At 29.7% G+C, this 13,510-nt stretch overlaps 2 protein-coding genes across 3 annotated transcripts; one reads left to right on the top strand and one right to left on the bottom strand.

The window, feature by feature from the left end:
- The first annotated feature begins 2,100 nt into the window (after positions 1 to 2,100).
- LOC120138029 (protein DETOXIFICATION 2-like) lies at positions 2,101 to 7,813 on the top strand. Of its 2 annotated transcripts, XM_039153641.1 has the most exons (7): positions 2,101 to 2,416; positions 5,969 to 6,513; positions 6,617 to 6,703; positions 6,810 to 6,866; positions 6,970 to 7,208; positions 7,343 to 7,548; positions 7,620 to 7,813. In XM_039153641.1, the coding sequence occupies exons 1-7, from the start codon at positions 2,174 to 2,176 to the stop codon at positions 7,680 to 7,682; spliced, it is 1,440 nt and encodes a 479-aa protein (XP_039009572.1). In that variant the 5' UTR covers positions 2,101 to 2,173; the 3' UTR covers positions 7,683 to 7,813. The 2 variants fall into 2 exon arrangements, with proteins under 2 accessions (XP_039009572.1, XP_039009573.1); XM_039153642.1 differs by lacking the exon at positions 6,810 to 6,866.
- A 115-nt stretch (positions 7,814 to 7,928) lies between these two features.
- Positions 7,929 to 10,031, bottom strand: LOC120138028 (protein PLASTID MOVEMENT IMPAIRED 2-like). The gene is made up of 2 exons (XM_039153640.1): positions 9,869 to 10,031; positions 7,929 to 9,747 (listed from the first exon to the last, which is right to left on the bottom strand). Exons 1-2 carry the CDS (start codon positions 9,992 to 9,994, stop codon positions 8,152 to 8,154), a joined length of 1,722 nt encoding a protein of 573 aa, XP_039009571.1. The 5' UTR covers positions 9,995 to 10,031; the 3' UTR covers positions 7,929 to 8,151.
- Positions 10,032 to 13,510: the final 3,479 nt, after the last annotated feature.

The following is a 13,510-nucleotide window of genomic DNA, read 5'->3' as shown; positions in this document are numbered from 1 at the left end:
ATGATTACTAATAATAATGATTAATTTGATAATAATTTTTATTTTTTTAAAATATCAAATAAATTTGTTAGGCAAAAATGTCGAGATAATGTTCTCGACAGAATTATTTCACGAGATAATGCGTTGGCCGGATTATTTCATTCAATTAATTTTTACTCCTTACTAATTTACACATATAATATAAATTAAACAAAATATTTTTTAAAACAACACTAAATATTTTTAAACACAATATTTTTTAAACGAAAATTATCTCGCACAAATTAGTTTATATAATCTAATATAAACTTACTAACTAACTAATTTATACATACACAACAACGAAAAATAATAAATTACCCTTGTATTTATGCCTTCTTCCTTTTCATTTCTTTTTTCGAATCAATCTGTACGTGGGCAAATGTTGTGGAATAATGTTATGTGTAAACAAAATATTTCTTTAAACAACAATAAATTAAACAAATTAGTTTTATATAATCTAATATATTATAATATAACTTAAATTAATAAACTATTTCTTTATTATAATATAACTTAGTCAAACTAACAAACTAATTAAGCACTAATTAATTTTTTTTATAATATAACTTCAACTTCAACAAACAACCTAATATACGTTTAAAGATACTAACAAATTAATTAATTATTTTTTTTATATTTAATAACTTAAACTAAGAAACTAATTAACTAATTTTTTATATAATATAATATATAACTTAAACTAACAAACTAATATAATATAACTTAAACTAACAAACTAATAATTTATACTAACAAACTAATTAACTAAATTTTAGTTTTACCCTAAACTAACAAACTAATAATTTCATATAATAAACTAAATTAAACAATAAAAAATTACCTCATGAACGATGTTTGAGCATTTATCTTCTTTTTTTCTTCTTCCTTTTCTTTCTCTCGGCAAAGTTTCTATATGTGCTTCTGCTTCTACCTTAAACCCCTATATCCTTTATATAAAGCAAATGAGCGTTGGAGAGCGTCATTAAATTTGACTGTTGAAGCAAATAATATTGAGCGTTGAATCGTGTAACTATTGAGCGTTGAATCGTTTAACTATTGAGCGTTGAAAGGCTGCAATTCAACAACAGTATTTGATGCAGTTTGCAGCTAAATTAACGCTGCAATAATGCAGCTATGGATGCAGGAATCTCCCAGCTATGGATGCAACGCATGCATGAGGGAGCAAAGGGTTAAAGCTTGGTCGCTGGGCAGGAATCTCCCAGCTATGGCATGCAGGGCATGCAGAGGATGGTTAAAGCTTGGTCGCCGGGCGTGCATGGCGACCTACCATGTCGCCGGGACTGCTTGGCGACCTACACCAAGGAAATTCGACGTGCATGGCCCATGCACAGCTCCCATATGCATGCATAGCTCGACCTGAGTGCATGGCGACCTCTCCTTGGTCGCCCGGAGTGCATGGCGACCTCCTTGGTCGCGCATGGCGACCTACGGTTTCACTGTAGAATTCACCCTATCTCAGCAAATAATATGTCCAAAGCATTATCTCGTGAAATAAAAAGTTCGAGAACATTATCTCGTGGATTTTGCCCATGATAATGATTACCCCGAATGTCTTCACTACCGGCCAACTCCATATTAGATACTAATCCTTGAAATATGTTTATGGTGGTTGGGCTCGTTAATCAAATATGTCAAAGGCAATATCTAAGGGTGATTAAGTTACAGAAAAATGATAGGATTTTTAAATATAAAAATTTATGTCTGTTAAATTATTTTGATTTGTGATTATATAAATAGAATATATAAATTTTAAAAATTAAAGTTATTATTATATCTTGTTGTGCTATTATATTTTTTACTAAAATTTAATAATTAAAATAGAATAAAAATATAACATTAGTGACCAGATTATAAAAATGATCAGGCGACTACATAGGTAATTCAGCCATATTATTAAACTACTGAGAACGGATAAATTCAAAATATGTTTATAATAAATACACTTTCAAAACATTTATTTTTTGACCATTTTTTTTATGAAGTCCATCAAATATTCTTTAAAGCGCAGGTACCCACATCGTTTTTATCATCATCAATAGAATATATTGAGCCAACTACATTCAAGAGCTCAATAGATGGTGCTTAGATGGGATCATAGAGAATATTGTTGAGAGAAGGAGAGGGGAACGAAATGGAAGAGCCATTGCTATGTAGAAGGAATTTAGAGGAAGAAAAAAGGAAGATAACATGGAGCGGATTCGCAGAGGAGTTAAAGGCGGTGAGCTACATGGCGGTACCGATGGTGGCGGTATCGGTGTCGCATTACTGTTTGCAGGTCATAACGATGATAATGGTCGGTCACCTTGGGGAGCTACCACTTTCTGGTTGTGCCTTGGGTGTCTCCTTCGCCAACGTCACCGGCTTCAGCTTTATTGTACGTCTTCTCTCCCTCTCGAATCCTTTAATTTCCATAGTTTCTCGTGTTTTCACCCGCAAATTCACTCCGAAGAAGTAATTCATCGGAACAAATCTAGGTTAATCACTATAAAATTTAAATCCGAAACTTCAAAATCCCTAAATCCTCCGGCTTAATTAAAGATACATTAAAAAACAGCATAATCAACCGTATTATCACTTTAGATATTCACCGCTTCATTACAGTATCTTAAAAAACGTAGATTTTTTTAAATAATGATTCAAATATCAGCTTTGTACTGAATATTGGATCATTACAAATTAATTCTTAAAGCTGGAAACATAGAAGATGAAGATGCTGATTATTATTCAATTGATTTTTTTTATTATTATCAAACATCTCTTTATATAATATTTAAAATATTCAGAACGAGTATCTCACATGATTTTTATATATGAGTAAAATGAATCTTTATCTGTGGAATTTTTAAATTTTTTTATAGCATGATGTTGAAACTTTATTTTTTTAAATTTAATTGTTGAAACTTTGTTTTATAGACATTATCAAATATTAAAATTAAGTTTTAAAAAGTTGAATATGATATTATTTATTAATTTTATTATTGACAAAGTTTAATAAAAGATTATTTATATATTTTATTTTATGGCGCATAGGGAAGGAGAGAAATTGATTTTCTTCCTTTTTTTTTTTCTCTCTCTCTCTCAGTTCTAAGCTTTTATGGTAAGTAATCCAAATCAACCTACTTCGTACACCTAATTTTTTTTTCTTTTGAAAGTATAAACGAAAAGCCATGTGGAAGATGTATCTTCTAGCTGATGAAATCATTTTGGACAAAATCAAAGTTTAAATTCTAATAACATAAGAAATACATGACGACCTCTGATTGAATTTTATCGCATTCAAATTGAAATTAATATTTTATATAAAAATACATTTATAAAAATAAAAAATTGGATGTGTCTATCAATGTGATAATCTAGCTTAATCTTTAAGATAAGGGTTTGTAATTATGATTAACATTTTTATTAAAACGTCATTATGGAACTTTTATAAAGTAAAAGTCAAAAGTAAAAATTCCTTTCATTTAAATTAAAAGAAAGTACGAAATTATGTCTGAGAAAGTGATTTTTTAAAGTGTTATAATAATATTTACTTTATAATATTTCTTTAATAATTGAGAATAAAGATACATCTTATAGATGTATATACTTAAGTATAAAATGTTGGGAAAGAATATTTTTTTAACCTTTGAAGTTAAAGATTCGGATTTTAATATGAATTTACATTAATTTATTCGAGTTTTTAACCTATCCTCTTCACCATTATTGGCGGGCCTTTAATTATTGGTAGACCCACAAACTTCAAGACGTAAGAATAGTATAATTAAGGATATTGTTTATAAAAAGACAAAAAATTACTAATTGTATATGAAGATGCAAATATCACAGATATAATCAAAATAATTAAATTGAGAGAAACTTTATATAGTGTAATAAGATATATATATATATATATGTTTAAAAATGATCAATCATTTAACATTGAATACTCATATTTTTACATATGTGACACTCAAATTCGAGACCTTAAAGGTTAATAATAAATTCATTAATTATTGAGGCCATTTGATTCGTGCAAATATATATAAATTTAAATTTGTTAGGAGTCTATTTTTTAACTTAAAATTTAATTTATTATTTTATTTTCACCATTGAATATTTATATTATTTTTTATTAAAAAATTGATTTTATAGTTAATTTTCTATTTGAGAGTTATAAAATATAAAATAATTTTATTTTTTTATGTTTTAATTTTAATCAAGTTGATCAGTTATCTTCAAAACAAATAAAAATATCATTAATTGAATAATACAATTTCATTCATCGACTATTGTAACTTTTTAAGGGTCAAATTAATAAAATAAATGTTAACCTAAAGGACTAAAAAAGTTGTTTTTATATCTTCTTATAGATTCTGGGTCAACAAAACAATAAAATTGAACATAATTTAGAAAAGAGTGATTTTTTCGAACAAAAAATAGTATAACGACTTAATATCATAAAATTAAATTATGATAATTAAAATTAAAATTTTAAAATAATATAGGGACTATTGATATATTTAAACCATATACATACACAAACATTCTTTCTGAATCTTTTGAAATGATATAAGGTAATATGTTATCCAAATCTTTCTTAATAATTAACAACACATACCCTATAAGAATAACTATTTAAACTCGAAATTTCTAAAACAAATAACATTTCTTTTTGCTACTTAAGCTAATGGGAATGGGTTTACACATACACATACACATACACATATGTTATAAATTTGTATTTTTTAACCAAAAATTACTAATCATTGCATCTAGAACTAGAAAGGTGATAAGTGAAATGTGGTCAATATATGTTAATTTTGTTTAACCCACACACACACACGCGTATGTTATAAATTTGTGTTTTTTAACCAAAAATTACTAATCATTGCATCTAGAACTAGAAAGGTGATAAGTGAAATGTGGTCAATATATGTTAATTTTGTAGGTTTTCACACTTCGAAAACAAATTTAAATTATATATTTGAACTTTCTTCCATTGAGGTTAAATATGCCAAATCTATGTTAAATCAATTATTATCATAGTATGTGCAACAATAGTAATGGTTCTCAGAACATAAAAATTAAGGAAAAAAATACATGAATGACCACTTAATTATGGAATAGATTCTATGTAGATCATTGATCTATTAATTTTTTTTTCATTTGGATCAATTAACTACTATCTCCGTCCCACTAAAATTGCCCCTTATTGACTATATTTTTATTAATTTTTTAAACTTTGACTCTTTATTATTCAAAATTTATTATTGATAAAAACATAAAAAAATATTTAAAAATGTCTAATCAAATTGTTTTGAAATATATATTTTATAAAATTTATTTTTAAAATATTAAAAATAAGTGTGGTGAAAGTTTAAAATTTTAACTTTTGAAAAGTCAATAAGGGAGAGCTTTAGACTTTTAGTGGGGCGGAGGAAGTATTTAAATAGAGTCAATTAAGCAACTACAATTAGAAGCGGTCAAACTTTAACAAAAATGTGACGTGGTAGTTAAGTTGTATAATTATATATTTAATCGTTAATATTTACATAATCAATCAGTTTTGTCCTAATTAAAAATAATAATAAATTTAACCCTTAATTATTTCTAATAAAAAATTAGGATTAATTTGAAATGTATTGTTAATATCAAGGGCTACATTAATTATTTTTAAAATTTGGACCAAATTAATTGACTGTATAAAAATAGTTGACTAAATATATAATTATACAAATTTATTTAATTGTCACGTCAATATTTCCATTAAATTTAAGTTAACGACCAGTGACCTAATTGATACTGTTTAAAAGTTAAGTGGTCTAATTGGCAAAAATTAATATAACAGTGGTCAAAATATAACTTACCCTATAGTTTTGTGACTATATATATAGTTTATCCCAAACTTAATTACACTATCCATATGTTCTTATGTTCCATTCAATAGTTTGGAATCGCCGGTGCACTGGAGACTCTATGTGGGCAAGCTTATGGAGCTCAACAATATCAAAAGCTCGGATCTTACACCTACTGTTCAATACTTTCCCTCTATCCCATTTGTATCCCGATATGTTTTTCTTGGATATTCATGGACAAACTGTTAGTATCACTGGGTCAAAATCCTGAAATCTCAGTGGAAGCTGGCAGGTATGCAATCTGGCTCATACCTGCACTGCTTGCATACCCGATTCTCCAGTCATTGATTCGATATCTTCAGTGTCAAAGCTTGGTTCTTCCCATGTTCTTGAGCTCATCTGCAGCTGTACTTCTCCATACATGTCTTTGTTGGATTCTAACGTACAAAACAAGCATGGGAATAGCTGGAGGGGCTTTATCAACCGGTTTAGCTCTCTGGTTTAATGTAACATTGCTTGTTATTTACATGAGGTACTCTTCAGCATGTGAGAAGTCTCGTGCTTTCGTCTTCAAGGACGTTCTCTCATGCGTCAAAGAGATCTTTAGCTATGGAGTCCCTTCTGCAGCAATGATTTGGTAATGTAAAAACCTTCTTGGTTTATATGATTTATAGGGATGTTCATAATTTGGTTCTAACTGAATTAATTTTCTTTGGTTCGGTTATCGGTCAATTCTGTAGCCTTGAATGGTGGTCATTTGAGCTGCTTATACTGTTATCTGGACTTCTACCGGATTCAATGCTTGAAACTTCGGTTCTTTCAATATGGTAAGCATCTAAACCTGTAATAATTCAGTGCTTTAGAACTTCAGTTCAGTGTGTAGGGTTTTGTTTTTCTTCTTATATACTAACTATCTCTTGTGCAACGTTAAAGCATGACAATCACCACATTACACTTCTTTGTACCGTATGGGATAAGCGCTGCTGCAAGGTAAAATTCGTAACCTTTCATCATATGAAACTCTATCATATTAATTAGCCACAAATATGTATGATCTAAAATGCATGGAATCAATGATGAGTAAACTTGGCAGCACAAGGGTTTCGAATGAATTAGGAGCCGGAAATCCAGAAGCAGCTCGATTGTCTGTAATTGTTGCAACAGTAATTGGATTAATCGAGCCAATCATGGTGGTCACCGTCTTCCTTTCATGGCGCCATGTCTTTGGATACATCTTTAGCAATGAAGTGGAAGTCGTCAATTATATTGCACAAATTATTCCTCTGCTTTGCATTTCTGTTTTCATGGACAGCTTACAAGCTGTATTATCTGGTCAGTTCCCCTTCCCTGCTTCGACACAGAGACCAAGTGCCTGCATTGAAATTAACACTTGTAACACAATAACACTGCAATTTATAATGATCTAGATTATGATTTGTTTATGGGAGTTTTATATTGATTATTAGGCGTGGCAAGAGGAACTGGGTGGCAGCATATTGGTGCCTATGTAAATCTGGGAGCATATTACCTAGTGGGAATTCCAGTAGCAGCTTGTCTGTGTTTTGTTGCAAAGTGGAGAGGGAAGGGGCTTTGGACCGGGATCGTGTCCGGTACTACTGTTCAGGCATTGGTGCTTGCGATCGTCACTGCCTCTATTAATTGGCAGAAACAGGTAAATTTTCATCTGTTAATACACTTTAAATCCTAAACAATAGATAATCGACAAAGGTTGGAAAATGGCAGGCAAACAATGCGAGGGAAAGAATACAGGAGAAACCAGTCAGAGCAAATAATGGAGCAGCTTAAAGGAGCTTAAGAACAAGGCAAACTGCCGCTCTAAATTAGACTTCGTCTTTGGTTTGTAGTGTTTGCATTTTCTTAAATGTACATTCTTGATTTTGCATGGTTTGCATCATTTTGATATATAATATTAGTGATATAACTATTGTCCGCAAATGTCATGAAAAGGCTGAAATGGGCAAACATCTGATATAAGCAGGAACTATTAATGAGCCATGCCAAGTTGAAAACTCACCGACAATTGCATTTCTTATTATCCTTTACACACTCGTATCATATTCAAGTTTTAATTAAAAAGAAGCAAGTAATTTTTGGGAAAACATCATTCCAACTGTGTTTCAATCAAATGCTTGTAAAAGAAAGCACAAAACATTCACCAGCAGCTTACTCATCTTTGTCAACTTTCTTTCCATCAAAGAATTTGGTTAAATTTGGCATCAAATTCTCTTTTCTTCTTAATGATGAATGAATTTGATCAACTCTCCAGTATTGCAGGCGAGGCAGATTTACAGAGCTTTGTTCTTCGTGATGGGGTTGTATTGCCATGGCTTTCCGTGGATTTAACTCTAACAAAAGCTAATTGCACGTTTGGTGAATCCACATTTTTCTTTGCTGGAAGTGATACATCATTCTCCTCATCTACTCTCAATTCTCTAAGCTCCCTATAAGCCATTTCGGTTTTCATCAATATCTCCCTCTCACTGGCCTTGAAAGCTTCGATCCATGCCTGAGCTGCGGCAACCTTTTTATCTGCGATCTCTTCAGCTCCAACTGCATGTCCAGTTAAATACTCATACTCAATCCTTGAGACAGTGTTTGTGAAACTATGGTTAGATGCTGAAGCTCTAGATTGCATTGTAGTCTCTATGAGAGATCTTAACTTTTCTAGAGCTAAAGCTTCTGATGACTTAACCGCTTCAAGTTCTTGCATAGCTGCCTGTAATCTTTCCTCGGTTACGTCTATTTCGGACTCAGTTTTCTGGATTTCTGCCTCGATAGTTACAATGTCTTCAGTGATAAGCATCTTCTCTTTCTTTGATGCCTCCAGTTCTGCCCTTGACTGTTCAAGGGTGAGGGAAACGTTCATCTCGACCGATTTAGCCTTTTCTTCAGCTGCAGTCACTGCTTCCAACTTGGATTTGGCTCTCACCAGCTTCGAATTGAGGCTTTTAACTTTCGAATCAGCCTTTTCTTCAGTTTTCTTCAACTTTGCTGTTTCTTCTATAACATGTTTCAGCTCATTTCTTATGATATCCATGGAGGACATATACTGAAACCCTTCATCTTTGATGGAATCCAATTCTTTCTTAGCTGCCTCCAGTTCTTTCATGACCGACTCCAAGGAAACTGAAGGTTTCACTCTTTCAACACTATGAAAACTATCATCTTGTTGCTTCAAGTCATCATCATCACCACTCGTATCCACACTGTCTAGTCCCTTAACTTGCTTCAGCTCATCTTGTAAGAGACTAATGTCAGACAAAGTGGCACCAAATTTTGTTTCCAACTCTTTGGATTGATCAATCTCTTCAGTTATGCCCTTAACTTTCTTCTTTGTTTTCCCAGTCCAAAACGAGAACTCACCGGCTTCTTTCGCTCTTTGAGCTTCAATTTCTCCAGCTTCTTTTTCAGCCTCAATCTGAGCCAATTCAACTAGCACATGTTCCTCTTTAGCTGACTCAATTTGCTCCTTAAGCACTTCGACAGTGGCACCATTAGACTTCATTTTAAACCTAGAGTCTTCAGATTCCTTCTCTGCTCTTGCTTTCTCTTCCATAACAGATACCATATGAAGCTTTAGTTGACTCGGTTCTTGTTTCACCAATTCCAATTCTCTCATCACTTCTTCATACTGATAACTTTCGATACTCCTCTTGACAACCGATGCATTTTTCTTAGCCTTAAAATTTGATTTCTCAAACACCAAAGCCGAATCGTTAACCGTTTCCCTTGGACCAAAGAGCTCGGTTCCTGCAATAGCCTTTGCCGATTCTGCGGTCCTTCTGCTCTCTTTGTATCTATCCATTCCCCTTCTTGCCCTTTGAAGATCTTTTACCCTTGAACAAGGCTTCTAAAACAAGGGTCACCCCAAAGATTGCAACTTTGTCAGTCAATTTGAAAACTATAAAATCCCAACAATTGCATATAAACAAAAGGGTTTTCACTTTTAACAGCGGTAGTAAAAATTATACCTCTGGAAAATCCATCGGGGGTTTCTTCAATGAAGAATTTCCATACAAAATCATATCTCCATTTATATTAACAGCAGCTTTAACTGACCCAATTCTTCTTCTGTTTTCATACTTTTCCCTGTCCATTTCTAAACTGTTCCATTGACAAACCAAATCAGAAAGTTGAAATATATCTATAGAAAAGCCTGAAATTCCCAATCCCATAAACCAAAAACAAAACTACACATTGGGAAATTCCCATGAACTATAAACAGGTTTAAAAGAAAACGAAGATTGGAAGTGGAAACTGTAGAGTGAGAACATACCAGGAAACTGTAGAGATGCGTGGAAATTAAGAGCAGAAATTGGAGAAGAAAGAGTTTATAAATACAAAGGTCGTTAAGTACTAAAAAAATGTCCTCAAATACCAAGGAAATTGGATAAAGGAGAAAACAAAAACAAAATAATGAATCTTTTGATGATCGGCTAATAATTATATTATATTGCATTTTGGACTGTCATTTTTGTTTGTGATGGAGTTAAGCATGTTTGACCTTTTAATTTGAACTTTATTCTTAAATTTAAATTTAAAATTGTTTTTTGTGTTTGGTTTGTTCTGAAGGGTCCGACGGAAAATCCTCGACAGATTTAATTTTGGATGAATTATATTTAGCATGAATTTAAATTTACTGTATGCATTGATTATAAAAACAATATTTGTTTAATCGTTAATGATGTATATATATATTTTATAAATATAATTGTTTTAATTTAAAATATGAATAACAATTTTTTAATAAGAGATTATTAGACGAGTTTAAATTTTATTTTTTATATGACTTAATTTTAAGATAAATTATTATTGTTATTTTTAAAGTAAGTTTTTTCTTTTGCACGGTGTTTTTTGAGCAAATATTATTGTTGTACATAAGGTAGAAGCCAAAAGAACTATAATATAATAAGGGATTGTGGAAAGAGTAAAAAGGCAATGCTTTTGCTTTTAGCGAAATGACTGAGCTGAAACAGCGAGTAACTCGATGCGAGTAAAAGTTGAATCGACTTAAAAATTATTTTTTTTGAGTTATTGAATTATAAATTTAGTTTTTTTGAGTGTAAGTCGAGTTTAAATTTTGAATTTTTGAATTATTTAAAAAATTAAAAATTTGACTAAATATTTTAAACTTTTAGTATTTTATTTTATTATTTTTTTAATTTCTCATTTATTTTAAGTTATTTTTTTTATCAATTTGAATTACATGCTCCTAAACAATAGAATACATGTTTACTTTCAATTCTTCTTTTTGATAATATTTTTTTTAATTTAGTAATTTAATTTCTTATAATTTTCTTATTTCTTAAATTCGTCATTTATTTTAAGTTCGTTCTTATCAAAATAATTTTTTTATTTTTCAATTTAGTCCTTTAATTTTTCATTATTTCTTTATTTCTTCAATTCATCATTTATTTTAAGTATGTTTTTTTACTAAATTTGAGTCACATGCTCCTAAATCATAGTAGAATACATGTGTATTTTCAATTACTCTTTTTGATAACAAATTTTTATTTTTTTATTTTAGTTCTTCAATTTTTTATAATCTCCTTATTCCTTTAATTTGTCATAAGTTCGCTTTTACCAAATTTTAACCACATTCTCATATATCACAATAGAATATCTATGTAAATTCAATTGTTATTTTTTACTAAAGATGTACTCTCTTTTTATTTAGTCCCTTAACTTTGCATTTTACTCATTTTGGTCTTTTGACTAAATCTTTTACAAATTCTTTATTCTCATCAATTCATTGACTCATTTATACTCTATCGATATTTTACCCTCAAAATACTTTTTTAAAATATAATTTTATGAATATATTTCATAATTTTAGATTGTATTTAATATATTAAATATCATTATAATATAAAAGAATATATATATATATATATATATATATATATATATATATTATGGTTAGATAAAGTCAAAACATTAGAATAAATCATTGTCAAAATACTATAAATAATTATAATAAAATTAATATAGAAACTCGAATAACTCAACTCAAATTTTTTAAATTCAACTCGACTTGAAAAAATTTAAAATTAAATTTAAATTATAAAATACGATTATTCAACTTAAATAAATAAATAAAAATTTGACTCGACTCGAGTCACAATTCACAAGTCACAACAATGATATGATAGGGAGGAGAAGTCACGTCTTCTGAATGTGGCAAATTACAGAAATTATCTCTCAACTTTTTTATTACGTTTATTTTGATTATTAAATTTTAAAAATTTATCGTAAACTTTAAATATTTTTATTTTTCTAAGCTTATACTAACTTAATTTTTTATTAATTTTTGAGACGCATAAATATGAATTCAAATTTCAATCATCACTAGTTCACTACCTTAATTGACCACGTAATAACTATCGTCATCGATGATCATTTAAACCCAAAACTTTTAAATCACTCTATTTCAGTTCCCAAAATCTAACATTTATTCCATTTAAATCCCAAGACCACACCCATATGAAATCCACTGGTATGAAACACAGACTATAATAAGAGATGGACACCACCTTAACCAAATGGATGTTACCGGTGTTGAATTCCTCCGCACGTTGTACATTTGTTTTCTTTATTAATTTATTGGATAAACTATGCATTTAATATTTAAACTATCAGTTTTTGTTTGTTTTAATATTTAAATTTTTATTTTTTTTAAAAAAATTGATAACTAACATTTAATTTTCATTTTAATATCCATCGTTAAAAACTTAACACGTTTAATACTTAAACTATCATTTATGTAACGTTTTAGAATCTAAATTTTCAATTTTTTTAGAACTTAACATTAAATTTTTAATGTCATGGTACTAAAATAAAACAAAAATTAAACTTTATATATAATTTTGAAAAAAAATGAAAGTTTAAATACTAAAATGAACAAAAATTGATAGTTTATGTACTAAACATATAATTTATCCTAATTTCTTTTATTTTATTAAAAGGTAAAAATTCATTAGAGGTCCCTATACTTTTGAAAAAAACTATAGTGGCTCTCATATAGTATTTCCTCTCAATGTCTCCCTTCAAATCATAAAATAAACCCAATGTCGCACTTTTATCAATAATTTTTTTATCGTTAACAGTTACAGTGTCGATGTGATAGTTCATGGTGTTGAAATGACAGTTCAAGGTGGTAGATTAATATGACGGATGACATGACATATTTGTTAAATTGATAACTCAAACATTATAGATAGACTGTCATGTCAGTACCATGAACTGGTATGTCAGTACTATAACGATTAACGACAAAAACATTAGTTAAATTATCACATTAAATTTACTTTATATCTTGAAGGATCACATTAAAAAAATATAAAGGTCACGTTGGTTAAAAGTAGAAAAATCTCTAAAACCTTTATATATATACATATATGAAAACTCTTAACAACAGCTTATATACAATAATATAATCTAATCTTTCTAAATTTCGAATCATAATTTTCCAACGCACTTTCTCGAACAAAACATTTTGAAAAGGCAAGCTTTACAATCTTCAACGATAAAGCAGCAGTTAAGCGAAGCGGTACATTGACTTCGGCTGACGCTACTCAAAAATCTCAAGCGCCGATGCACGTTCTCACTATAAA

This window comes from Hibiscus syriacus, unplaced genomic scaffold, assembly GCF_006381635.1.
Source record: "Hibiscus syriacus cultivar Baekdansim isolate YM2019G1 unplaced genomic scaffold, ASM638163v2 tig00110677_pilon, whole genome shotgun sequence".
Lineage (NCBI taxonomy): Eukaryota > Viridiplantae > Streptophyta > Magnoliopsida > Malvales > Malvaceae > Hibiscus > Hibiscus syriacus.
Note: the sequence above shows the minus strand (reverse complement) of the source record. Positions and strands in the feature narration are given on the sequence as shown.